The sequence below is a fragment of the Trichosurus vulpecula genome, chromosome 8 (genome assembly GCF_011100635.1).
Source record: "Trichosurus vulpecula isolate mTriVul1 chromosome 8, mTriVul1.pri, whole genome shotgun sequence".
Taxonomy (NCBI): Eukaryota; Metazoa; Chordata; class Mammalia; order Diprotodontia; family Phalangeridae; genus Trichosurus; species Trichosurus vulpecula.
Genome location: NC_050580.1, coordinates 30,755,972 through 30,782,823, shown reverse-complemented (window position 1 = coordinate 30,782,823; position 26,852 = coordinate 30,755,972). Strand labels below are relative to the sequence as shown.

General features: G+C 39.0%; 1 protein-coding gene across 3 annotated transcripts in view; it reads left to right on the top strand.

The window, feature by feature from the left end:
• Positions 1–26,852, top strand: part of CTNNA3 (catenin alpha 3) — a 1,949,360-nt gene that overhangs the window by 36,336 nt on the left and 1,886,172 nt on the right. For all 3 annotated transcript variants that reach the window (XM_036734544.1, XM_036734545.1, XM_036734546.1), the window contains exon 2: positions 11,725–11,828. In XM_036734544.1, coding sequence (XP_036590439.1) covers positions 11,730–11,828 — 99 coding nt within the window. In that variant the 5' untranslated portion in view covers positions 11,725–11,729. The remainder of the gene's footprint in view (positions 1–11,724; positions 11,829–26,852) is intronic.

Sequence of the window (26,852 nt, the reverse complement as noted above, 5' to 3'; positions counted from 1 at the left end):
TGGGATAGTGGATAGATAGATGGTGGGCTTGGAGACGTGGGTTTGAATCCTGTGGTGGGCATGTTAGCTATGAAACCCTGGGCAAGTCACCTAACTTTTCAGTGCTTTAGACAGCTCACTGGGACTTCTCTTAGTCCTAATTCATAGAGGAGATGCAATATGGGTTGGCAGAGGGACTTTCCCAAGCAGCCGGAATCACAGACAACTTCTTGAAAATGCATGAGAGAAATTCTCTCTGATGCATTCAAGTCATTTGGATGTCATTCTCAGTAAGTATGGCGAATCCTCGCATTAGTCATAACGAGGATGATCTTCTATTCTTTGCCCATTGACTACTTTCATAGGATCATAGATTCAAGAGCCAGAAGGGGCCTTAGAGAGCAATCTAATCCAACCCCCTCATTTTGCAAAGGAGGAAATTGGAGTCTAGAGAAGTTAGAGAATTTGCACAAAGTTACACAGGTAAGTATCATGCCTCTGTTTCAAACTCATGGCCTCTGACTTTCAATCCAATGCTCCTTCCATGACATTAAGCTATCAAGTGATGGTTGTAAGAGAGGACTCAGCTACTTTCTACCTTGTGTTAGAGTCTATTCTTGCCCACCCAAGTAGTGGTGAAGGTTATATAGAGGAAGAAGTTCAAGGTTGGTACTTTGTGATTTTGTAACAGTGAACTATAAATTCTAGAGTGATTAGTGATCATTTAGTCAAAGCCTCTCATTTTGCACAAGAGGAAACAGCCCTGGAGAGAGGAAGATATAGTTATCCTTTCCACATCTCCATTTCGATATATCTTGGGTTGGCATAAGAAATTAAGTGGGAATTTTTTGACAGCTTTTCAGAAGCTGCAGACAACACTCAAAGGTCAGCAGATGACATAGAAAAAGTTTAGAAACTTAGAAATGCACAGTATTGTATCATACCAACTCAAATTTTACAATAAGAAACTGTAAGCACCCTATAAAAGAAAAATAAAAAAAAATCAGACTTTTTCTTTGGTACAAAGGGAGGGCCAAAAAATTTTACACAGATTTTCCAGATCACAAGGGCACCATTCCCCTAACTCTTGAAATGTGAAAAGGATAACTATTTGTTCAAGGTCTCTTGGAAACTTAGTGAATAGTGGGTCCAGGTCTCAAACCCAGTCTTCTGTCTCCAAATCCAGGGCTCTCTTTTGCTATACCATACTGAGCTCATTCCATGTGAAGAATGGTTGAAACAGCCGGAGTCTGTAGCCTGGAAAAAAAGACTCGGGGGCGACATGATAGCTATGTTGAAGGGCTATCCCTAGAAGAAGGATTAGATTTTATTGTCATCATTCCCTGAGGGAAGAATTAGAATCAGTGGATGGGAGTAGCAAAGAGGCATATATTCAAGCTTGAGGACAGGGGAAAGTTCCTAACAATGAAAGCTGCCCTATCTGCGGAATGGCCTTCCTGGGGAGCATGTCTCCAAGAGAAGACTGAATGACTATAGGTCAGGGGGGGGGGCTGAAGAGGGGATTCTTTTGCAGGCACGTGTTGGAATAGTTGACTTCTGATCTCTCTTTCATCTCAGATTCTGTGATTCTGAGACTGGATTCTTCAACAGCTGAAAAATATTTAGTGTTTAATTGGTTACAGAACCAGCGTAGAAAAAGCTCCCTCCAAAGTCAAAGTGAATTATCTGGCCCAGTTCTCTAGTAGCTGATACGTGAAAGGGGGATGCTCTGGGGACAATCTCCTTCATGCCAGGCCATGGGTGAAGGAGAAAGTGAAGTTACGATGAGAGAGAATAGGAAAGTGATGTTCCCCCACACTTTCCCCATGACTGCAATTTATTTGGTCACTGAGGGAAAAGAAGGAATCTTTTTCTTTGCTCAGATAAGCAGAACTTTTATTACTTTCTAATGTCTTTGTCAACTAGCCAGAGACAAAGCTGGAAAAGCAAATCTCTGGGCTTGGAATTGAGGTTGATGGGTAATTCACACTTACGGGCTTTTACTCACTACCGTAAACAGTAAAGTTAAGGTGTTTGATCTCCTGACCATGCCATGGAGTAACTCCGTTGGCCCATTAGGGCTGTCCCCCTGTAGGAACCACTGTCATGATGCTCTTTTTGAGACAGTTGCTGCCTCTGACATAATGTATCGGGATGTCATTGTTCTCTGGCTGGAGGACACAATGGAAGATTCTTTGAGTTTGCTGAGATCAGATAGAATGGGCTTTCTTGTTCAGAGAGACTATTTCGTTGCCCTGGGCTGTCAGTTTGGCCCATTTAATTCTTGAGCATTTACAAGAGTCTCTCAGCTATATTTCTTTATCCATAAAATCAGGCTAATAACAGATAGTAATAGTAATAAAAATAGACGCCAATTATAAAGTCTTCCAAAGATTGTAAAATGCTTTAGATTTTTTAAGACAATAGACTTGTGAGATGATAGCAATTATTGTTAATGTCATTATTATACCATTGTACAGATGGAGAAACTGAGGCTTAGTGAAGTCAAGAGGTTTGCCAAGGATTATGGAACTAGTAAGTTTCTGAGGCAGGATTTGAACCCAAGTCTTCTTGATTCCAAGTTCATGGCTGGTGAAGGGTTGTTTTGAAGAAAGTAGTTTTTTTTTTTTTTAACTCGAAGTGTGCCATCTATAGGTTGTTTTTTATTACTATGATGATGACGATGACAATGCATGTTCAGAATCAATCACAAGAAGCATTTACTAGGTACCTACCGCATGGAAGGTACTAAGTGCTGGAGATCCAATGATAAAAAATCCTTGCCTTTAGGGAGGTGACGTTGGGTTCGAACGAGTATTGCACTCAGGGTCAGGACACCTGAGTTCAGTACCCTGCTCTGGCACGTAATAGCTGTGTGACCCTGGATGAGTTAGCTATAACCACTCTCTGCCACAAGTTCCTGATCAATAAAGGGGCATGATGCTACTACTCACCTCACAGAGCTGTGAGAAGGGTACTTGTTAAAGAGTCAGGTAGGTGGTGCGCTGATAGAATGGGGAAGACATGATTTCAAATTCAGCCTCAGATTTTGGTACCCGTGTGACCCTGGACAAGTCACTTAACTCCTCCGTGCCCCAGTATCCTCACCTGTAAAATGGGGATAACAGTACCTCCTCTCCAAGGTTTTATGAGGATCAAATGAGGTGATACTTACAAAGCACTATGTAAATGTCAGTTGTTGCTATTATTATTTTTATTATTAATTTTATATAATTTATTATTATTATATAATTGTGAGCTATAACTATTATTACTGGGGCAGAGATATTACATATACACCAGTGAGTAAAGACAAGGCAATTTGAGAAGGAAGAGAGCATTAGCAACTGGGAAAATGGGGAACGGTTTCCTGGAGGGTGGTAACTGATTTGAGCCATAGAAGCAGCAGATTCTAAGAAGAAGGCATAAGAAGAGAATGTATTCCAGGCACTGGGGAGAGTCAATGTAAAAGGAAAAGTGAGAGGAGAACGAATGGTGAATCCAGGTGCAAAAGTCCACCTAATTTGTCTGGCATGCAGAATATGTGAGGGAGCATCATGGGAAATGTCAGAAAAGAGATATAGGAACCAGATTAGCTGTCAGGCCGTGGAGTTCCTGGAAGCAATGGAGAGCCACTGAGGATTTTTGAATAAAGGAATGGCAGTTAGACTTATATTTTAGGAATATCACTCTGGTGGCTATCTTGAGGATGGATTCAACAGGAGAGAAATTGGAATTAAGGAAACCAAGTAGGAGACTATTTCAAAGTGATGAGGGTCTGAGTCAGGGCGGTGGCCACATGATTGGGGAGAAAGAATTTGAAATGGAATTTTAAAGGATTTCAGAGATGGTATCATTTTCAGATGGGTATGGAGTACAAAGAAGTGAAAAGGCAGTGCCCTGTGTAAGAGATACCCCATACTTCTGCCCTCTCTTCTACCTTACTTGGACACAGCTGAAATTTCAAATGTTTTCCCCAGTCTGGAGAGATTGAAAGAAAGACTTTGCATTTCCTAAAAAATAAACCAAACCAAACAAACTAAAACAAAGAACCCAATCCTTCCTACCCTTATCCCATACAATGAAACCCCAACTCTGCTAAACATTAAACTCCATTCTTACCCGGAGGGTAAGATCTTTATGTAAAATTTTTTGCATTCAAAATTAAAGTTATTTTCCCCTTACTTTACTTGAAAAAGAAAAAAATCCCCCCAAACACCTCCAAAACCTTGTCTCTTCTTTTGAAGCTAAGTAAAACTGACCATTCATAATAATTGCTGACATTTTATGGCACTTTAAGGTTTCAGGGGCACTTTGGGTATATAATCTTACTTGATCCTAGAAACAATCCCATGATAGGTACCATTGTCACGATCATTTTACAGATGACAATACTGAGGCTCAAAAAGGGTAAGTGGCTTGCCTGAGGCCATATATCTAGCTCAAAAGTTTCTATGGGGTGGGGGGCATGGAGCACTCTGTTCCATATCTCCCTGACTCCAAGGCCAGGAGTTCTCTGTCCAGTGGGCCACGCTGACTCTCCATGGGAAGATGGACTTGATAGAAGATTTCAATGTAACTGTGCTCCCATGTTTTAGCTTAAGCTGAACTCATGGAGCTTTTTATTACTTTTGCTATTGTTATTTAGATGATGGGAAAAGGCTTAATATTGCATAACACGGCCAGAATCATCATCAGGGGAGCATAGGCCCTTTGCTTACATAATTCGTGGTCAAAGCACTTTTACAGAACACATGTTTTCTTAATCAAATTTGGTTTTGGCCTTGTTTCAAGACTCAGAGTTCATCATATATGTGAATATATATGTGCATATATAAGCATATATTTTCTGGGGGATTTAACTTTGTCACCTTTAAATAATACCTATCTATGATTTCTTTTCAAAGTTATAGTTTATATATATGCAGATACATACACATATATAATACATATATGTATATACATGTATACATACACGTACATATATACATATATATGTGTGTATATATGTTTCTAGGAAGCTTTTCTATTTGAATTCCAACATATTTAAATCCTCCATTTTCCTTCCGAAATTGAGATTCTAAAATTTAATACAGTACTCTTCAGTTGGAGTTCATTGTTCTTGAGTGGCAAACAAGGTAGTTTTTGAGGATCCAGAAATCCAATAAATCGACCCAGGGTACTTCCACTGGTTGTATCTGTGACCCCTGGTCTTTATCCTCTACTTAGCATTCTGGGGCTGTCCTGAAAGAATTCAAAATCTTTCATAAGATTTCTGTGGATCAGGAGGGTTGATATCATTCTTTTCTAGCGTGATGTATAAAGATGGTCTCCATTAATGGTTGTGTGTGGTGAGGAAGATTTTGATGACGATGTATTAATTATGGTGAAATACTGGAAAAAAAAGACTGCTGAATTTAGTCAGATAAGCTTGGGCCAAATCTCAACTCTGCCTGTGTAGCCCTGGACAAGTCACGTAACCTCTATGAACCTCAGTTTCTTCATCTGCAAAATGAATGTGATAATAGTACCTACCTTATGGGATTGTTTTTAGGATCAAAAATGATTGTATACACAACATATATTAACTGAAAAACAAGACATTGGATTAGAAAACCTCAAAGGTCTTTTCTAGCTCTTAAGGCCAGATCTTATGTTCTGAAGTCTGGTTTCTGAAGTCTGCAGAAGTAAAACTGTGCTTAGATGAAAGCATTGTAGAATGATGATTCACAAAGCACACGTGCATGACAGGAAGAATTGTTCTCCTGTGGTTCATTCATTCATTCATTGGGTAAGCATTTTTCTTAAGTATTTACTATGGCCCAGGCATTGCGTTAAGTGCTGGGGATACAAAGAAGGGCAAAGGTGCTATGGCTGGACATGCACACATATACCATATACTCGTTACATAGACTTTGCTCTTCAAAGGGAAATAAGATTTCTTTGAACCGAGATTTGGTACAATAAGACTCACAACTAAAATATGGTCATAGAATGGCATATCTTCTTCACAAGAAATGGGAGTGTTACAGCACTAAATGTTAAGGAAATATCAACCTGTACCTAGATCCTTCAAATTAAGCATGGATACTTGTGTAGGATATTTGGGTGCTGAAAAAGGCAGGACAAATAGAAATGACAATTGTTCTAGGAGCATACTATAGACTCTCCAGCCAGAAGGAGAATATGGATAATACTTTTCTAATACAGATTACAAAAGTGAAACAGAGGCGGAAGACTTCTGTGCAGTCCCCTGACATCATGGCATAGTTGGTAGCCTTCCATGAGTAGCATTGACTGAACTTACACAGGTTGCTATACTGGTTATGGTAGAAAAGTCTTCAGTCAACTCAGTGTAATCTGAATTTAATAGACCATAGTTAAAGGTTTTGTTGTATGAACAGAAAAAGTGGATGGTTATTGGATGAGCAAATATAGAGGCCAAGAAGGGTTAGAGCCAAGAGGCAAGTCCACAGATCAGATGAATGTAGGAGGCAACAAGGAATTGGTAGGATCAAAGTGGGTAGGAAAAACTGAGAGGTGAGGAGATGTCAGTGGAATATATACACTAGAAAGATCAGAGGAATAGTTTGAGGTTGAGCACAAAATTTTTAGTTCACAACCTTGTTAAGATGAATATTCTGAAGACTTTTAAGCAGGATGTTTGGGGTTAGTCCCATCCTGGACTTATTCTTTCAGATGAACCACAACTAAGGAAGGCTCTCACATACTGACACCATCTTTTGACTGGGGAGCAACCATATCAACATGGCTAGAGATGCCACTAATTGTTTAATTATATGGTAGATGTCTCATTGTGTCAGACTACAGTATTGGATCATTTTGTGGTTTCCTTTGGCAACAATTCACATTTTGCAAGGTGTAATGGAGGCAGAAAGGAGAACTTCCATTCTGAATTTGATTTTGAAAAATAAGAGCCAATTTGTGGTGCTGAAATTACGAACCCTTAGAGATGTTATAGAATTTGAAATAGTCATGAAAAACAAATTCCAGGCATAATCCTATCCTAGTTATATCCCACCTTATATCGTATAGAGATTTAGAGCGGAAAGGGACTTGAGATGTTATCTGGTATAACCCCCTCATCTTATGGATGAAGAAGCTGGTAAAGTGGCTTACCAAAGAACACAAATAAGTCTGGATCTGAACCCAGGTCACCACACTCAAAATCGAGTACTTTTTCCCACCCTTCTACCTTAGTATAACCTAGACCAACAGAATTTTTTTTTAAAAATACAGGGGAATGCTAACTACAAGGATATGACCCAATAGAAAGGTGGCTTGATGGATGGCTCTTAAAAAAAGAAATTCTCACATTCTGTGGTTAATAATCCCAATTAGAAATAATATCGAGTGCATCTAAGGAAAACAATGTAGCCTTACAGAGGTCTTTGGTTGATTTTGAGTTTTAAAAAACATACATCCAAAAGACAACAAGGAAGGGCACAAACCTGAGGACAAAAGCAAATGCAGTTTTTCTACTATATTCCAGTTACAATGTATAGGTTTAGAGCTGGAAGGATTCTTAGAAATTTTCTACCCAATTTCTCCCAATTTTTAGATGCAGAAACTGAGTCCTAGAGATGTTAAATGATGAGTCTAAGGTCATGGGAATAATAAATAGCAGAGTCTGGATTTGAATCCAGGTCCTTTCATTTCTGAGCCAGTGTTTTTTTTCCAAGCAGTGTTTCCTTTCTCATTATACTGTGTATATGTGTTTGTCAGATGTTGAACTTAATATAATTTAGCTTATAAATTCTGCTATTTGCAGTCTATTTGAAACCAGTACTGTTGAACAAAACAAACAAAATTGACTCCCAATTAGTTCTAGGGCCCAAACTGCTTCTGAATAGTCATACTGTATCTGACAGCTTTGTTTTTTTTTATTGGTTTAGACTAGTTGTCACTAATATAAACCAGTTATGACCAGTTCCAGTGGATTCAATATATTTGTGACCAGTCCAAACTAGTTTTAACTGGTTCAAACCAGTTTCACACCTATTCCTCATGGTTCTAATGGATTTCAACTGGATTTGATGTGAGAGAGAAACATAGTTTATTCAAAGTCTAATTATCCTGTGGAACATAGATCCTTTGAGGTCATCTCTGCTTTCTTCTTTGGGAGTCTTTGCCATGGGACATTTCACTTCCAAATAGTTCCTTTCAATGGATGTGAATTAATGGACCAGGAGAAGCCATAGTGACTTTAATCACCCTCTGATTCTTGACAGGAAAGTCTTCATTTTCAGAAGGCAAAATCTCTGTAAAAATGCTGAGTGGCTTTCTTTCTTTTAATTGTCCACTCTTCTTATTTCCACATTCCTGGAGATCAATGGGCTTTGCAGACCTATTTTAAAATCTTTTATTGAAAATCTATGTTCCTCTAGGATGTAAGTGTCTGCATGGATCTATTGGGAGTTCTTCAGACAGAGTGTTACCCTGTTTCCTTTATAGACATCTTATTATAGAACTTCAAAATGTCTTCCACTTACTGTCCCTGTGATAACAGGACAAATGAACCAGCATCCTTGGCTCAGTTTAATTGTCAGAATCTACCACTTAGAAGGTAGATATTAAACATTTATGTGTGCATATAAATGCACACATATGTATACATATATGTATATATACACATTCCCATATATGTATGTATATATGTTCTCTCTGTGTGTGATTGTGTGTGTGATGTATTCTGAGGCTACAATTCCAGAGCTTATCTTATTACACAGGTTGTTGGTCCTCACCAAACCCAAAGCAGAAAGGTCACTGTGGGGGTTCCAAAAGGTTTTAGAATTCACTAAAGTCATTTGATACTTCAGTCTGACGTAGAAGTGACCTTGAGTTTTTGAAGGCAATCTTAGGTGAAACAAGTACAGGTGATGCTACTAAGCTAGAAAGGCTTTGAGTATGGATGAATGTCGGATTTCTGCTATCTGTAGACTAGCTTAAGTCTCAAAAGAGCTGGCCAGGGGTTGGTGAACTTGTCTGCTATAGTCTGTCTTGAAAATGGTAATCCAAGGTGTAAAGGGGTATGGTCTGTGTTATTGGAAGGTACATATCTGCTGATAAAATCCAGGATATGTACCCTCCAATAACACAGACCATACCCCTTTACACCTTGGTTGGAAGTACAGTTGAGAATGGGTTGGAAAGAGCAAAGATGAATGACAGAGTCATCAGGATTATGTTAATCCCAAAAATGTTTCTGGGAGCTGTCTTAACTCTATAAACAATAATAGTAGTTATAATAATTTGGACTTTAAAAATTTTATTGATAACTTTAAAAAATATATTTTATCTCCCCCTAATTACATGTTTATTGATAACTTAAAAAATACCAGTCATTTATTGATATATAACAAGCTCCAAAACCAAAAGAATCTTACGAGAGACAGCATGACAAAATAGATAGAATGTTGGAATTGGAGTCAGAAAGAGATGGGTTCAAATTCCACCTCTGACACTTACTAGCTATGTGATTATGGGCAACTTGACAAACTTTTATTAAGCACCTACTATGTGCCAGCTACTGTGGTAAGTTGTGGGGATAGAAAGAAAGGCAAAACTAGTCCCTGTTCTCAAGAAGCTTATAGACTAACAGGGATGGGAGAGAGGAAAGGAAAAGGAGGATGAACTATGGGAGAAGGAGGAGGCCTTAATGCCTCAATGTGGAATATAACTGGATTTTGTTACACCATAGGAAACTAGCCCTGAGAGGGATTTGGGGTATCACTTGTGCCTTCTTATTTTATATGATCCTTTTGCGAGCCCTGGTCTACAAATACTCTGCAGAGGGTCTACCTACTGCTCTGAAGGTTTCACTGTGGATATTTGAGCATTCTGAAATGCTGCACTTGTACGGTCCATCTACTATCGCCTGCTCTCTCCACATGACCGACTGGCCCCCCCTCTCAGAGCATGCATTTTGTCCATTTACAGAACCCAGACCAGTGACTGACTCATAACAGGGATATTATAATATGGATCTGCTTGCTACTCCTCACTCACAATGCTAGTCCATCTCTCATCTCTAGGCCTTTCTACTGGCTGTCCCTCATGCCCGGAATGCTCCTTTCTCCTCACTTCCTCTGCCTCTTAGAATCACTGGCTTCCTTCAAGATTCACCTCCAGTGACACCTTCTGCTTTGTTACCAAACAGGACAAGTCTAATTCTGCTTTCCTGTGACCTGATAGCTCCTTTCAGATACTACAAGTGAGCCATCAACTCCCCTGCTAAGTCTCCGCTTCTCTAAGAGAAACACCCCCAATCCTTCAGCAGATCTTCATGAGACATGAACCCGAGCCTCTTCATCTCCTTGGTTGTTCTCCTTTGAACATACTCTAGCTTAGTAACATATTTTAAAAAATGTAGCACCTGAAACTGACTGGCTCCTCCAGATATCATCTGACCAGGGTCAGATAGGCTTGGGAGGGGACGTTGGGAAATCATAAATATGTATATACAAATACATACACATATTTGCACATTATATATTATCAATTACTAAGTGTGACTAGTATCTGGTTTTTGATACCATTTACAAAATGAATAACATGCATTATGTATGTTTTTTAATGGTGTAGCCAGGTCCCTACCATAATCTCTGAATTAAAGGAGAGTAATTTGTGGCAAGAGGCCTTTTCTGGCCTCCCTGCCTCCCACCCCCCAGCCAGGTAAGTTCCTTATGAGGTTAGTTTCCTCTTAAACTATATATCTTATATGTACAGTTTTTTTTACATGCTGTCTCTCATTAGAATGTGAGCTTCTTGAGGGTGCTCACCATGCTTTTGACTTTCTTTGTATCCCCAGTACAATGCCTGGCACACAATAATAAGTACTCAATAAATGCATATAGACTGACTGACAGCTTAAAGAGGCTGCAGTGTATCAGTTATAAAGGGCTGCTTACAAGCATGGTGTGAAAGGTACCAAAGTGGTAGATGGTCACAAAAGGAGGAGAGTCTGCCATCTTGTAGGCAGAGTAAGAGATAGCCCACGGAGAGGTCCTATGTTCTGGTAGTATTATTGTACTGTGAAGAGATCTTGAAGAAGGTTCTCAGCATGGAGAGTGGAATTCCTATGGTAGATTTCCAGGAGGACTTAGACAAGGCATGGAAGGGCTGTGATCTGTACCTTTGGAGGGAGTCCCCACATGGATGATTCATGAACTTAATGGAACCGAAGATATAAAAGTTTACATGTTAGAGAAAATGAATGCTTCCCCTTGTCCAGGGTATTACTGGAGCTAGCCCTAACTGGCACTGAGAGCTGATTGTTAAATTTTCAGTTTGAGCATTTATACCTTTGAAATACACAATTATTACAAATCAGGGCTTGATTTATTGCTTTATTGATTGTCTAGACTTTGGAAAGTGATGGAGAAAATGTTAATGTAGATTCAACTCAGTATGTTGCACGTACATTTCCCTTCCCAGGGAACTGGTTGTTTTTACCGTTTACCAACACACTCCCGCTTGTGCCTAAAATAACTTGGGGTGGGGCTAAAGTCGTGGAATGCTCTGCCTCTTCTTTCTATTAGCAGGTACATAATACACATTTGTTGAGTTGGGTTGAATTGAGTTGAGAGGGTGGGGCTAATGGGAAAGGGGCGCTACGGAGAAACTTGATCATCTCTATGATTCTGGCTAAGCTTGGCCCTGTCCTCCAGAAATTATTCTGACTCACTTATAATTGTGTGTGTCTATTTTTGTCCTTATGCACAGGCAGCATGTCAGCTGAGACACCGATCCAACTGAAAATGAATCCTCAGGACCTCCAGATCCAGACACATACAGTGGAGAAGCTTTTAGAACCTCTCATAATCCAGGTAGGAAGAGCATAGAATCACAAGGCATGCTCACACCTAGGAAATGAAAAGAGAAGTGGGCTAGAATGGGTGACAGAATGAGAAAATATGTTTACTTATTTACATATGTGCATACACCATCTGAAATCATCCTTTACCTTTGAGATTATATTATATTCTAAGGAATGCCATTTTATTTGAAAATATTTGTATCAGTACTTTAATGGGTCTGTGATCTCATCTGTGTGGGTAGGTCCTGCTAAAATTCAGAAAGCCAAACAAATTTGCTTTCTTTTCCTATGCACCTCTCATCCATGTCCTTCCACCAGTATTCTACAGAGGTTCCACATGTGCCATTTTATGGGAACCTCTCAGTGAAGCACATGGATGGTCCATGTATTTTTGTGATCAGAACTGGATTCATAACAGAACCACTGGAGTCCTGGCCTGTGAGGTCATGTGGCTTGGGGGATTCCTCCCATGGAATCACAAAGCTTCCCTGGGGAAGGATTACTCTAGCCCCACTTATGAACAGCAAGTTCTTCCTAGCCTTCAGGGTGCCTCCCTTCTGTCACTAGAGTCTACCAGGGAGTCACAGAATCACAGAAGGGAAGGGAACTCAGCAGTCATCTAGTCTAATCCATACCAGAATAGAATGCTCACTATGATTTACCCAATAGGTGGTCATCCAATCTCTGCTTGAAAACTTCCAAGGAGAGAGAACTCACCCCCTCTTGAGGCAGTTCATTCCACTTTTGGACAGTTCTAATGTTAGGAAGACTTAAAAAGATTAAATTTGCCTCTTTGCAACTCCCCTTCACCCCACCTCCCCACTGCCATTTCTGCTGGTTCTACCCTCTGTGGCCAAATGGAACAAGTATAAAGTCTATTCCACATGACCACCCTTTATATACTAGAAGATAACTACCATGCCCTTCCCCAACTCCCACCCCAGGTCTTCTCCAGGCTAAACATCTCCAGTTGTTTTAACAGATCATCATATGACATGAGCTTGAGACCCTTTACCATCCTGCTCAAGACATTCCCTGCCTTCCCCCTAGACCTAATAGGGCTATAAATTCAACACTAGATCTCTATCCAATGGCCATTTTCTTCAGCTCTCATTTCTACTTTCCTCTGGACAGCTCTGCTATTGTGCTGAGAAAAGATCGCTGGATTTAGATGAGACAACCTGAGTTTGAATCCTGGATCAGTTCCTTTCAAGTCATTTCCAATCTCTGAGTCTCAGTTTCCCAATGTGTAAAATGAAGGGGTTGCACCCAATGCCACTCTAGAAATTTCCTTCCGCCTCTAAATCAATGGTGTCAGACCCCTTTCTCTCACACTTCTTGCATTGCCTGGTGTTCTCTGAATCAGTGAGCTTGGTGAATCTGCACAGTCCTCCCTCTCTTAAATCTCATTCATTTTCAAGTCATGGCATCACCTTCCTGATGTTGCAGTCCTTTTTGAGAATGAAGGACAAGCAGCAACAACAGCTCTCTCTCAAAGACACCGCCTCTTGTGACTATCTGCAAGGCTAACTTCTCCTTCTCTCACACCTCATGGCACATAAGGCCAGAAGGAGAAATTCTCATACTCCTTGCTCCTTATGTGCTCTCAGACCCACCTTCTGTTGCTATTGCTCAGTAGCTACCTTTACAGTGAATTCCATCTCATCTAGATCCTTTTTGCTGTGATCTAAAGCCCTCTAAATGGCTCGCTGTCCTCCTGAATAAGTTTGGAACCTGGCTTACAGTCTTATCCACTCCAACTACCTTTGAACACCTTGGCTTCCCAGTTCCTTGATCTCCTGAACACCCACAGCTTCTGTGTCCAGTATATCTCAGCCATAATACAGGAGTGGCCCTAGCTTCTACCCCTTGCATTTCCTGCTCCAACCCCCCACCCTCCATATCCGTTGAACCTACCTGGAATTCTTGGAATTATGACTCTTTCTTATTCTTGCTATATTACTATTTTACTTCCTTTGCAGATCATATATTTAAGTAGAATTCTTAAAAATTGGATCATAATACTGGAACATTAAGTCTTCCTATATTCTTTCAATGAATTCACTCAAAGGGGATAATTACACCATAGATTTAGAGCTGGAAGTGACCTTAATGTCCAACACCTTGATTACAGGTGAGAAAACCAAGGTTCAGAAATGGCTCATGATTACATAGTTAGTAAGAGGGGGAATAGAATTCAAATCTGGGATTTATGACTCCAAATCTAGGTTTCTTTTCACTACAGCATGTTAATGACATATAATACATCATTATTATATACATCAGGAACTCTGATTTCAAAGCACCTTATGATAAGCTCTTTTGTAGAAGTGCAGAATCCATAAAACTCTTCATATTGCCTATGCTGTATGTCAAAATTTTGTATAATGGGAAGCCAATAACTATGCATTTTCATTTTTTCACAGATGTGGATACATTATACTTGTTAAACACATCTTCAGTACTGTGTTATTGGACATGGCATACTTACACTTTCCATTGAAAATTGCTGATGTTGTCCTTGTGACAACTTTCAAAATGGCAGCCCCTATAAATTAGATAAAGAGGGTGATGTTAATAATCACTGACATTTCTATAGACTTTTAATGTTTCCAAAGAACTTTACAGGCATGATTTTTCTTGAGTCCCACAATAAAATGTGTAGATTCAGTTTTTACCATCAGAAGGAGTAAATCAATTGAATTTATTGAGTATTGACTAACAATATTGTTACTCAGAAATCTATTCACTGTAAAGGAAAATCCACTCAAGCTCCAAAGAATGTGACCTGCTCATGATGGGTAATTTATGCCATCACTGCATAGGAAGGCTATGATCATATATAAATATACGCAATCTCACTCTTGCCTCATGCTTGAGGTGGTTTTTAAGCCTATGGAATCTTGTGCTACATAGAGGCTATGGGGAAGGCATGATTTCCAATTGAGATACTACTGAGCCTCAGATGCCATGTCATACCTGCCTAAATAGGAAGGAAACTTCTTTGGGTTCATAGAGATGAGATAGAAAGACAGGGAGAGAGAGAAAGGAAGAAATGGGGAGAGAAAGGAAGGAGAAAGAAAGAGAGAGAAAAAGGAGGGGGGAAGGAGACACACACAGAGACACATACACAGAGAGATGGGGGGGGGAAGAGAGAGAGAGAGATCGAGAGAGAGAGATAGACAGAGAGGCAGAGATAGAGGGAGAGGGAGTGAGAGGGAGTTTGAGAGGGATGAGATGCAAGCACAGACTTTTGAGTGGTAGATAATAGATATTCCTGGAACTACAGACATCTTCCTGGAGCTGCAGAGTTGACAGGGAAGTTTATTATTTAGTATATGAATCAAGTCATTTAATTGACAAAATACTAACCAACTCTGATACTCTTTTTAAAAGTTATTTTAAAAAAAGATTTAATATCAAATGTGACCAATCAACTAGAAACAATGTGATGCAGTGGCTACAGGGCCAGTGTGGCTAGAAAGCTCTGGATTTAGGCTCTCCCTCTAATATATACTGGTTGAGTGATCATGGCAAAGTCACAAGCTCTAAGTGGAAGTGTCCAGCTATAGTCAAAGCAGTGGAGTCTTCCCAATTCCCTCATCCCACCTAAGGAAATAATAGCAACACACACACACACACACACACGTAACAACAACAACCAGTTATACTTGCTTTTCAACAGTTACTCAAATGTAAGTAGTGCATAAAATATAATAACTTTTCAGTCACTCAGTCTTCATATGTATTATTTGCCCATTCATTTCTATTTACCTTTCCTCTTACTTTGTAGTTAGCATGTGCTCTCTTCTGGTTCTAATCATTTTGCTTTGTATCATTTCATAAAGATCTTTCCATACTTCTTCATATTTTTCCACTCATCTATCTTAAGTGAATTCTAGTTTTACATGTCACTCCATTACTGTTCCACATTTCATTTAACCATTCCACCTATTGTTGGCCTTTAAGGTTGTTTCTATTTTTTCTTTTTGCAATCATAAATAAATCTGGCATAAAATAAAATCTTTGAACAGATAAACATTCTTTCTTCATAGATCTTGGTAAACTCAAGTGCTGACAACGGAATTATTTGGTGACATAATATGATGATCTTTGTAACATTTACCAAGTGCTGACAGATTGTTTTACAAAAAGATTCTGAGTTTTCAGTTCAACTGGCAATTAAGAGTGTGCCTGTTTCTCCATAACCCCACCAGCATTGAGTTGGTGCTTTAATTTACTTCTTCCAATTTGATGAGTGTGAGGAGGTCCTCAAAGGTGTTCAAATTTATATTGCTTCGGTTATCAGTGAGGCTGAACACTTTTTCCAAGTGATTATTCAAAATTGAATACTTTAGCACAGTGAGAATTTGTAATTTGGTCTGTGTGGTTACTCCCTCTCACTCACACAGATTATGACCTTTCTATAACTTAGCAGGCTCTCTTGAAGAGTTGCTATGACCAAAAATTGATCAGCCTGCAGCCAAACTGTGATGAGTCTCTGTATACTTAGCTAGTTTGGTCCTCAGAGGATGTATATTTAACCCATTGATTAATCTTGACTTGAAGACTTTCTAGCTCGTAGAACCATCTAGAGATTGCTTGTGCTCCACTGGGACAAGGAAAACCATCTGCACTGACTTTGATGTCATTCAGTTCTTTATGTTTATGTCTACAGTTGGAGTTTGCATCTGATACTTTTTGAGACTGTCCTGGGATTGTGGGCTTGAGGATCCATTAAAGCAAAGAGCCTTTAACTACATACAGAGCTTACCACAGCCACTACAGTGGTTCAGCCACTACAGTATACAGAGAGACAATGTCACTTGTGCTCTGGAAATGGCTGCTACGAGCAGTTCCTGCAGTCATACATCTAGTCAGCAAAATGGTTAGAGCTCTGTAGCTAGTGTCAGGAAGACCTGAGTCCAAATCCAGCCTCAGACACTTATTAGCTATGTGACCTTGGAAAGGTCACTTAACTTCTGCCTGCCTCAGTTTTCTCATTTATAAAATAAGGACAATAATTTAGCCTACCTTCCAGAGTTGTGGTGGTGACCCGAGACAATATTTTTAAAACAAACTTGAAAACCTTAAAGCACTATATAAATTTTACTGTTGCTGCTGCTGCTACAACCCTAACTCTTCCTCCTCCTCCTACTATTACTTTTACGAATCTTATTTGTGGTTGCTAGGTGGTTCAGTGAATAGAGCACCAACCCTGGACTCAGGAGGACCTGAGTTCAAATCTGGCCTCAGACACTTGACACTACCTGGGTGACCTTGGGCAAGTCACTTAACCCCAATTGCTTTGCCTTCCCCCCTCCAGAAAGAAAAAAAAGAATCTTATTTGTCTCATAAAATGCTATGGTAACTCAGGTGCAATAAATCTAGTTTGCAATATTTTTAGGAAAAAAATTCCTTTTTGCACATTAGCGACAATAACTGATATTTACACAGTACTTTAAGGTTTACAAAATATTTCTTCTCCTTCACCTCATTTAAGCCCCACAGCAGCTCTGTGAGGATTATTATGCCCATTTTACAGGTGAGGAAGCAGCCTCAGAGAGCTTAGGACTTGGCCAGTGTCATACAGCTAATCAGTGTCAGGAGCAGGATTCAAACCCATATCTTTGACTCCTACGTCAGCTCCTGTTCCCCCATACCATATTGCTTCTACCTTAAGTCAAATCAGACTGGTACTTTTTAAAATTAGTCAGCTGTGTATCAGGTAAGTGGCATAATGAATGGAATCTAAAGACCTGAGTTCAAACCTTTCCTCAGATACTTTAAAGGTATGGCCCTGGACAAATCACTTAACCTCAGTTTCCTCACCCTTAAAATGGGGATAACACCTACTCCACAGGGTCATGGTGAAGATCAAATGCTACAACACACATAAATTACTTTGCAAACGTGAAAGCACTATAAACTTTTTAATTATTACTATTATTATTATATGCAAGTCTAAAGAGTTCTGGGCAGGCTGCAGCCCTGCCCTGGCTTGGCTTCCCTAGCCTTCGGCTAACAATTTTAAAAATAGCTGTTCTAAATAATTAAGAAAGTTGGCCTATGGAGGGAGGGGGAACATGTATAGGAAAAGTGGGTTGAGTTTCTTGGAGTAGTTGAGCTAAATTGTGGAGGTTTTTGTGACAATGAGCATCAGACTGGTGAGAGAGAATTTTGTGTGACCCTGGGCATGTTACACCCTCTCCACCTTGGTAATGCCATGTCAACCTGCTGCCATATTATACTGTTGTGATCCAGCACAGTACCTGATCATACCCACTATTCCCTTCCTTGACTCCCAGACAGCACGGACACTTGAATGAAACATCGTCTGGCTGTTGTTAGGGAAGACAGAAGATTATTGGTATCGACTGCTATTCATTTGCATAGATCCACAAGATTTTAGAATTAGAAGACACTTTAGTTTAAGGTCATCTCATTTTCTTTGACATGGTATAGAGATAATTGTGTCTTTAATACAATTTGTAGAGGTTTGTCTTGCTTACCATTCCCCCCCCCCCCATTCAATGTTTTATCTCTAGCCACTTTGCCTTTGAACTGGCTTTTCCTTATGTCTAGAATGCTCTCCCTATTTAACTCTGCCTCTTAGAATCCCTAGATTCCTTGGACCAGCTCAGGGGCCACCTTTGGGGATGCCTCACACAAATCATTATATTTTTATTTAAAATACATTTTGTATTAATTTATCTGTGAATGTGTTATTTTTGGCCCTACCCCCTTGGTAGAATGTAAGACTCTTGATAGTAGGGCCAATCAGTCTCACTTTTGTATTTACATTTCTTAGAACCTACGATTGTGCCAACACATAGTAGGTGCTTAATACATTTTTGATTGATTTATTGATGATAATTTAGAAGTAACTGCCCACTAACTGAGGGTATCACTTTAGAACCTGGTTAGCATTTTTTCAATAAAAGCCTTGAAAAGATTTCTTATTCCTTCTACCTTTCCATTTACTCTGTAATCCAGTAGCCCTGACCTTGCTGTTTATCACATTAGATGTTCCATCTCAGGGTTCCAGACATTTTTACTTACTGTCACCCAAGCCTGGAGCTTTTCCTCCTGATCTCTGCCTCCTAATTTCCTTCAGGTCTCAGCTAAAATCCCATCCTCTGCTAGAAGCCTTTCCTGCTCCCTTTGAATGCTAGTGCCTTCCATCTGTTGATTTTTCTCTGATTAACCTGTGTGTATCTTGTTTGTACATAGTTTTTTACATGTTATCTCCACTGTTAGACTGTGAACTCCTTGAGAGCAGGGAATGCCTTTTACCTTTCTTTGCATCCCCGGTGCTTCATCCAGTGCTTGGCACATAGTAGGTGCCCAATAAGTGCTTGTAGACTTGAAGGGAACTTGAAGGGAACGTGGGGCTGAGACATATCAGTGAAATAAGTAATCACAGAGCAAAAGCAGCCATCGAAATGAAAGCCTTTTGTGATTATGTCAGGATGGAAGCAATGACAATTTTCAACAAGGTCTGATGGGAAACATCACTACTAAATCCCACTGAGATAAAATTGACTTCCAGGTCAGTTGACTCCGGGTCACAGATAGTAGCTTACTCAATGAGGCAACTTTCAAATCAAAGACAAATCATAAACATTTTTTGAACCCCATTGTGTATAACAACATTTATTAAATCCAAAATTTTAGTTGAGCAAACAAATTTGGACATCTCTTGTTGATCGAGTTCCTATGAGGTCTTCCCTTGTATAAATGAACAAGTTTTGCAATCCAGAGTTTATTATTTTAATATCACTTGACTCGTGGGTTTGGCACCATGATTTTTTACAACTCTCTTTTAGGTCACATATGAGTACCGGCACAATGACTTTCATCACATTGGAAACACAAGATTGGCAATGCCAGGGCATTGTTGGGTAATGCCAGAGCCTGTGTTGAAAAGATTCCCTTATTACTGCCCTCTCAAGTGATTCATAAGCCACTTTCTGGTGATATTACCATCTCAAATGTGTTCAGATGTTAGTTTTGCCTTAAATGGAATATTGGAATGGGAATGAGTTCTATGGATCAATGACTATATGTAGTATTTCCATGGAATATAACCTCTTGTGGGACAGAGACTACTCTGTGGTTGTTTCTATATCTTGAGCACCTAGCACAGTGCCTGGTAGGTAGTAGGTGCTTTAGTAAAAGCTTATTGATTGAGATGTAGGTACTTCATGGGTCAATCAACAGTCCCTATTGCCAAGGAGTCGACATTCTAATGGGGGAAGACAAGTGCATATATAAGAATATAGAGAATAGATTTAAAATCCTTAGAAGGCAACGAGTCCAACTTCCTCATTTTGTAGATGAGGGAATGGAGGCACAGAGAGGTTCAGTGACTTGCCCAGGGTCATACAGCTAGTGTCTGAGGACTCCAAGTCTTGTGTCCTATCCACTATGCCACTTTAACTTTTCACTTACATGTATACATGCTGTCTGCCCTGATAATCTCCTTGAGGGCAAAGGCTGTTTAATTTTTGTCTTTGTATCCCGAGTGCCTAACAAATCACCAGGCACACAGTAGTTATTTAATGAATTCTTGTTGTTGAATTAAATAATAGTCACCATTTTTATTACTGATGAGATTAAGAACCACAACAACTTAAATTTAATATTGCCTTCAGATAAAATTATTATCAAGCACACATCTCTGTTTCTTTGAAAATTCATAGCTTTCCCCATCATTAATCTTCCAACTTACTCTTTGTGGGGGTTACCAAGGTCTCACATTACATTTGATCCCTTAGATTTCCTCTGGAGAGGTTACTTATCACCTCGATGTATGACTCAAAGTCAAAATTACATTTTAATCTTCAGAGTAATTGGTAATATGTCTGAATATGCCACTCTCTGACTCCTAAATTCATTTGCTCGTAAATCTTCTTTCCATTCACCACAAGCCTTGATTTATCTTTAATCTATTTCTCCCCCACCCTGGTACATAGGTAAATCATCAGGTCATTTGCATGGGTGCCCAGCTTCTGATATATTTCAATCATCGAATCCCATTTTCCCTATGTGATAACTTACACCATTGCATCCATTGGTAATAAATTCCTCCAATGGATCGGACACAATTTTTTTCTAGCAATTACATTTTTATTATTGTAACTATATGCATCTGTACTTTATCACTTTTAAAATCCAAGTTTGGCAAGGCAGAGAAAAAGTGGGTGTATTCCTATAGAGTTACACTGAAAAAAATACATCTCTGTGTCTTAGCTTCTCTGAATAACTACATCACACGTTGGAATTTCACTCTCATGCTAGTAAGCAGCCCATCTTTATTTGGTAAACTTAACTCACGAAGCCCCTGTGAGGTAAGATCTAGGCTTCTGGGACTAAAAGAGACCTTAGGTAGTCTTATCCAACTCTCTTAATTTTAAAAATAAGGAAACTGAGGTACAAGAGGTTAGGTGATCTGTCCTAGGGTCATGTTGCTACTGAGTATCAAGGCTGTTTTATGCAATTTCTGGTCTGCATTGGTTGAGGGAGTTTCCTCATTGAGAGTTCTCTGTATCATAGCTTCCTGTAAAAAAGTTCTTGCTTTGCTTTGGTTGATGATCATGTTTTTACCTCTATCTTCTCTAGATTCTGATTTCTGTCCTCCCTAGAAACAGAGAGACAGGCTTTTCAAAGTCTGATAACTTCCTTGTTCTTCTCCCTTCCTCCTCTCGTCCATCCCTCACTCTCTACTTTAATTAATGTTTTTATTATCACTTCTTTTCCTCTCCAAATTGCTTCTAGTTTATTCACTTATGTTGTATCCTTGGCTTCCTCCACTCACTCTTTGTCTACCAATGTCTTTGCTTTCCTGTATTTTCTTTAGATTGGTCTTTATTCCCTCTCATTCAATCCCCTCAAATTACTTGTAAGATTCTCAATAGCTTTCATTATCTTTCCCTTTGTCCCTTTTCTGGGGAATGACACTAGTTCCTTTTTTCTCTTTTGTGTCCTTCAGATGGAGATTGTTGTCAGGTGCCCTGATTGAGAAGTTGTTTTGATGGAGTAGGACTGGATTTACTTAGGCTTCTTCGGTTTTGTTCCCTAGCTTCCATTTTTCCTGCCTCCTTCTTTGTATTATTCTCTGTTGAGACTTTCTGTTAGGGAGTAGCTTGGAAGTTCAGGGTCATATGTGAGGTGGAAATTTTGAAGGCAAAAGGATTCATGACTAACACTCATTAGGATGGCTATATGGAAGAATCTCTTATCTCTGGACATGTCAGAGGACCACAGGTCTAGAGCAAGAAGTTGTCTCAGAGGCCATCTACTCTAACCCCTTCATTTTACAGGAGGGGAAACTGAGGTTTGAGACAATTTAGAGACTTGTCCACAGTGACACAGAGATGGAGCATTAGGGGTAGGATTTAAGCCCAGGGCCTCTGATTCTGTAGCTGGTGCTCTTCTTACTGTTTAACTTTGCTATTAAGAAGTGGTCTTAGAAATTAATGAAAAAAATTGGAATGCTGGGTTCCTTCTCCTTGAAATCCTCAAGCAGAGGTTGCATGACCACTTTTAGAGTATGTTATGATGTAGGGGTTCCTTTCGATTAGGAGTTGGACTAAATGGCTGCTGAGATCCCTTCTAACTCTCAAATTCTGTGATTCCATGAAAGGTCAATAGGCACTCTGCTTAGTCGGTTATGAAGTATTATTTTTTCACTTTCTTTTTTTTAAGTATTTGTTTCAATTAGGTATAAAACAGTATTTTTACATTTGTCTTTTTTTAAATTTTGACTTCCAAATTCTTTCCCTCCCTGCCTCCACCCTCATTGAGAAGGCAAGCGATTTGATATAGGTTATACATGTGTAATCATGCAAAACATATTTTCATATTGGTTGTGTTGTGAACAAAAACACAGACCAAAAAAAACCCTAAGAAAAATAAAGTAAACAAATGCTTTGATCTGCATTGAAACTCTATCAGTTCTTTCTCTTTAGGTGGATAACAATTTTCATCATAAGTACTTTGGAATTGTCTTAGATCATTGTATTGCTGAGAAGAGCTAAGTCATTCAAAGCTGATCATTGCACAATACTGTGCTTACTGTGCACAATGTTCTCCTGGTTCTGCTCTCCTTACTTTGCATCAGCTCATGTAAGTCTTCCAGGTTTTCCTGAAAGCATCCTGCTCATCATTTTTTATAGCACAATAGTAATCCACCACAACCATATACCACATTCAGCCATTCCCCGATTGATGGAAATCTCCTCAATTTCCAATTCTTTGCCACAACAAAAAAGAACACAACAATTCTGCTATAAGTATTTTTGTACATATAGGTCCTTTTCCTTTTTGGGATACAGACCTAGTAGTGGTATTGGTGGGTCAAAAATATGCATGATTTTATAGCCCTTTGGGCATAGTTCCAAATTGCTCTCCAGAATCATTGGATCAGTTCACAACTCCAACAACAGTGTGTGTCCCAAATTTTCTACATCCTCTCCAACATTCAACACTTTTTTTCTGTCATATTAGCCAATCTTATAGGTGTGAGGTAGTATCTCAGAGTTGTTTTAATTTGGATTTCTCTGATCACTAGTTATTTAAAGCATTTTTTCATATGACTATAGATAGCTTTGATTTCTTCATCTGAAAACTGTTCATGTCCTTTGACCATTTATCAATTGGGGAATCACTTGTATTCTTTTTTTTTTGAGGCAATCAAGGTTAAGTGATTTGCCCAGGGTCACACAATAGTAAGTATCTGAGGCCAGATTTGAACTCAGGCCCTCCTGACTCTGGGGCCAGTACTCTATCCACTGCACCATCTAGCTGCCCTGGAAGGACTTGTATTCTTATAAAATTGATTCAGTTCTCTATATAGTTGAAAAAAGAGGCTCTTATCAGAGAAACTTGCTTTAAAAAATCCCCCCCCCCCCATTTTTGGCTTGCCTTCTATTCTTGGCTGTATTGGTTTTGTTTGTGTAAAACTGTTTTAATTCAACATAGTCAAAAATTATCCATTTTACATCCCATAGCGCTCTCTGTTTCTTGTTTAGTCATAAATTCTTCCCTTATCCATAGATCTGAAAGGTGAAGTATTCCATGCTTCCTTAATTTGCTTATGGTACCACCCTTTGTATCTAAATCATGTAATCCACTTTATTATCCACGTAATCTACTCTGTTATCTGCTTCTGTTTTATGGGTGAGTTCATCCCATTCACATTCACAGTTATGATTACTAACTGCATATTTCCCTACATCCTTCTTTCTTCCCCTATTTATCCCTCTCTCTCTCCTTTTAGTCTTTCCTTCCTCAAAAGTGTTTTGTTTCTTACCACTACATCCCCCAATCTTCCCTCCTTTCTATCAGTTCCTCCTTTCACTTATCCCTCTCCCTTCCAACTTCCCTGTAGGCTAAGATAGATTTCTATACCTAGTTGTGTGTATGTTATTCCCTTTTGGAGGCAAACAATTGTGTGCCTGCCTCCTCCATCTTCCCCTCCATTGTAAAAGCTCTTTTGTTCCTTTTTTCTGTGAGATAATTTACTCCATTCTACCTCTCCCTTCCCCATTGTCCCAGTGCTTCCTTCTTTCTTACACCTTAATTTTATTTTTTTTGGCTATCACCCCTTAATAGTCAATTCATACTCATGCCCTTTGTCTATATATACTCCTTTTAACTGCCCTAAAACTAACAAAGTCCTTAGGAGTTACAAGTATCATGTTCCCATGTAGGAATGTAAACAGTTTAACTTTATTTAATCCTTTATCATTTCTCTTTCCTGTTGACTTTTTTATGCTTCTCTTAAATCTTGTATTTGAAAGTCAAATTATTCAACCCTGATCTTTCCATCAGGAATGGTTGAAAGTCCTCTATCTCATTAAATATCCATCCCCTCCCCCAGGATTATACTCAGTTTTACTGGGTAGGTAATTCTTGGTTGTAATCTTAGCTCCTTTGACCTCTGGAATATCATATTCCAAGCCTTCTGATCCTTTAATGTAGCAGCTGCTAATTCTTGTGTTATCCTGACTGTGGCTCCATATTTGAGTTGTTTCTTTCTGCCCACTTGCAATATTTTCTCCTTGATCTGAGAGCTCTGGAATTTGGCTATTATATTCCTGGGAGTGTTCATTTTGGGATCTCTTTCACAAGGTATCTGGTGGATTCTTTCAATTTCTATTTTACCGTCTGATTCTAGAATATCAGGGCAGTTTTCCTTGATAATTTCTTGAAAGGTGATATACAGGCTCTTTTTTTTGTCATGGCTTTCAGGTAGTCAGATAATTCTTAAAATATCTTTCCTGGATCTATTTTCCAATTGTTTTTACAATGAGATATTTCACAATCTTCCCTCATTTGCTTATGGTCCCACCCTTTATAACTAAATCATGTAATCCACTTTGTTATCCATGTAATCCACTTTGTTATCTGTTTCTGTTTTATGGGTGAGTTCATCTCATTCACATTCAGTTATGATTACTAACTGTGTATTTCTCTACATCCCTCTTTCTTCCCCTGTTTATCCTTCCCTCTCTCTCTCTCTCCTTTTACTCTTTCCTTCCTCAAAAGTGTTTTGTTTCTTACCACCCCCTCCCAATCTTCCTTCCCTTTCACCTGTGGCCAGTAAAATTCTTTCTCCTTTAGAGAATAAAAACTTCATCCCAGATTGCCAGGACAGTATCACTACAAAATCTTCATGGTGAGTGCTTCTGAAATATTAGTCTCATCTAATAGTATTTATGATCAGATTGTATATTTTGACGTTGGACCAAGGGCCACACAACTAAGTTTGGTGGAATTTGTGGAATTCACTTTTCCAGGGAAATCATTTGGGTTCCCAATCATAGTTTTCGAAAGAATAGTCTGCTGTTCTCAAGAAGGGATGTTGAGGCATCAATTAATTGATAATCATTTATTAAGTACCTACTGCATTCTAGACATTGTGCTAAGTATATACTATAAATAGGCTAGGGATAAGGATTAGATCTATATATAGGGAGTTCCTGGGTGAGGAAACTTTATTGGTATGTAGGTCAGCACCATCTTTAAAACTTATATTCTATATGCCATATTGGAATGGGGAGAGGGCAGAAATGGAGAAAATTTGTAACTCAAACTCTTGTGAAAATTAATGCTGAAAACTAAAAATATTAAATAAATAAATAAATAATGATTAAAAAAACCTTATAGTCTTAAAGCATTTACTACAGCGCTGAAAAGTTAGGTGACTTGCCCAAAGTCATGCAACCAATATGTGCCAGAGACCGGTCTTGGACCCAGACTTTCTTGGCTTCAAGACCAACTCTTGATCTACCATACCATTCTGGGGATACAAAGACACAAATGAAATTGTCCCTTAGCTCCCTCCTTCAAAGAGCTTACATTTTATTGGGGAAACAATACTTACATATGTAAATAAATACAAAACATATTCAAGATAAAAGTAAAATAATTTTGGGGGTATTAATCCTGGTGGTGGGGATCAGAAAAGGCCTTGTACTGATATAGCCCTTTGACTGAGTTTTAAAGGGAGCTGGGAGACTGAGAGAAAGATGCAAGGAAGGAATGTATTCCAGATGGGGGTACAACCTGTGCAAAAGCTTGGAAATGGGAGATGGAATATTGTATACCAAAAAAGAGATCCAATTCAGACTAAGGTGGTTCAGAATTAGAATCATTGGTTCCACTTTAAGGTAGCATTTTGCTCTACCCAATCAATTTTATTTCTATAGCTGGCAAACAACAGACACAGTGGGATCTTGTTTACTAGTTATGGCAGCCATTATTAGTAAGTCATTAATTATTATTAAAGATTGTTATTTATATTAATGTTTCCATGCAAGTAAGGCAGAAATTACCTTTTAAAAGATATTGAAGGGATTTGGCAAATGGAATGAAGACAATTTAATTTGGACTTAAATAAAGAATCAGCAGTGAAATCAATGAGACAAAAATGAGCTTCAGTGAAATTCTATTTGTACTATCTTGCAATCCTGAGCCTCCCATTCTCCAAATCTCATTCACTTTGGGAGCTTCTCAGTTTGTTCTG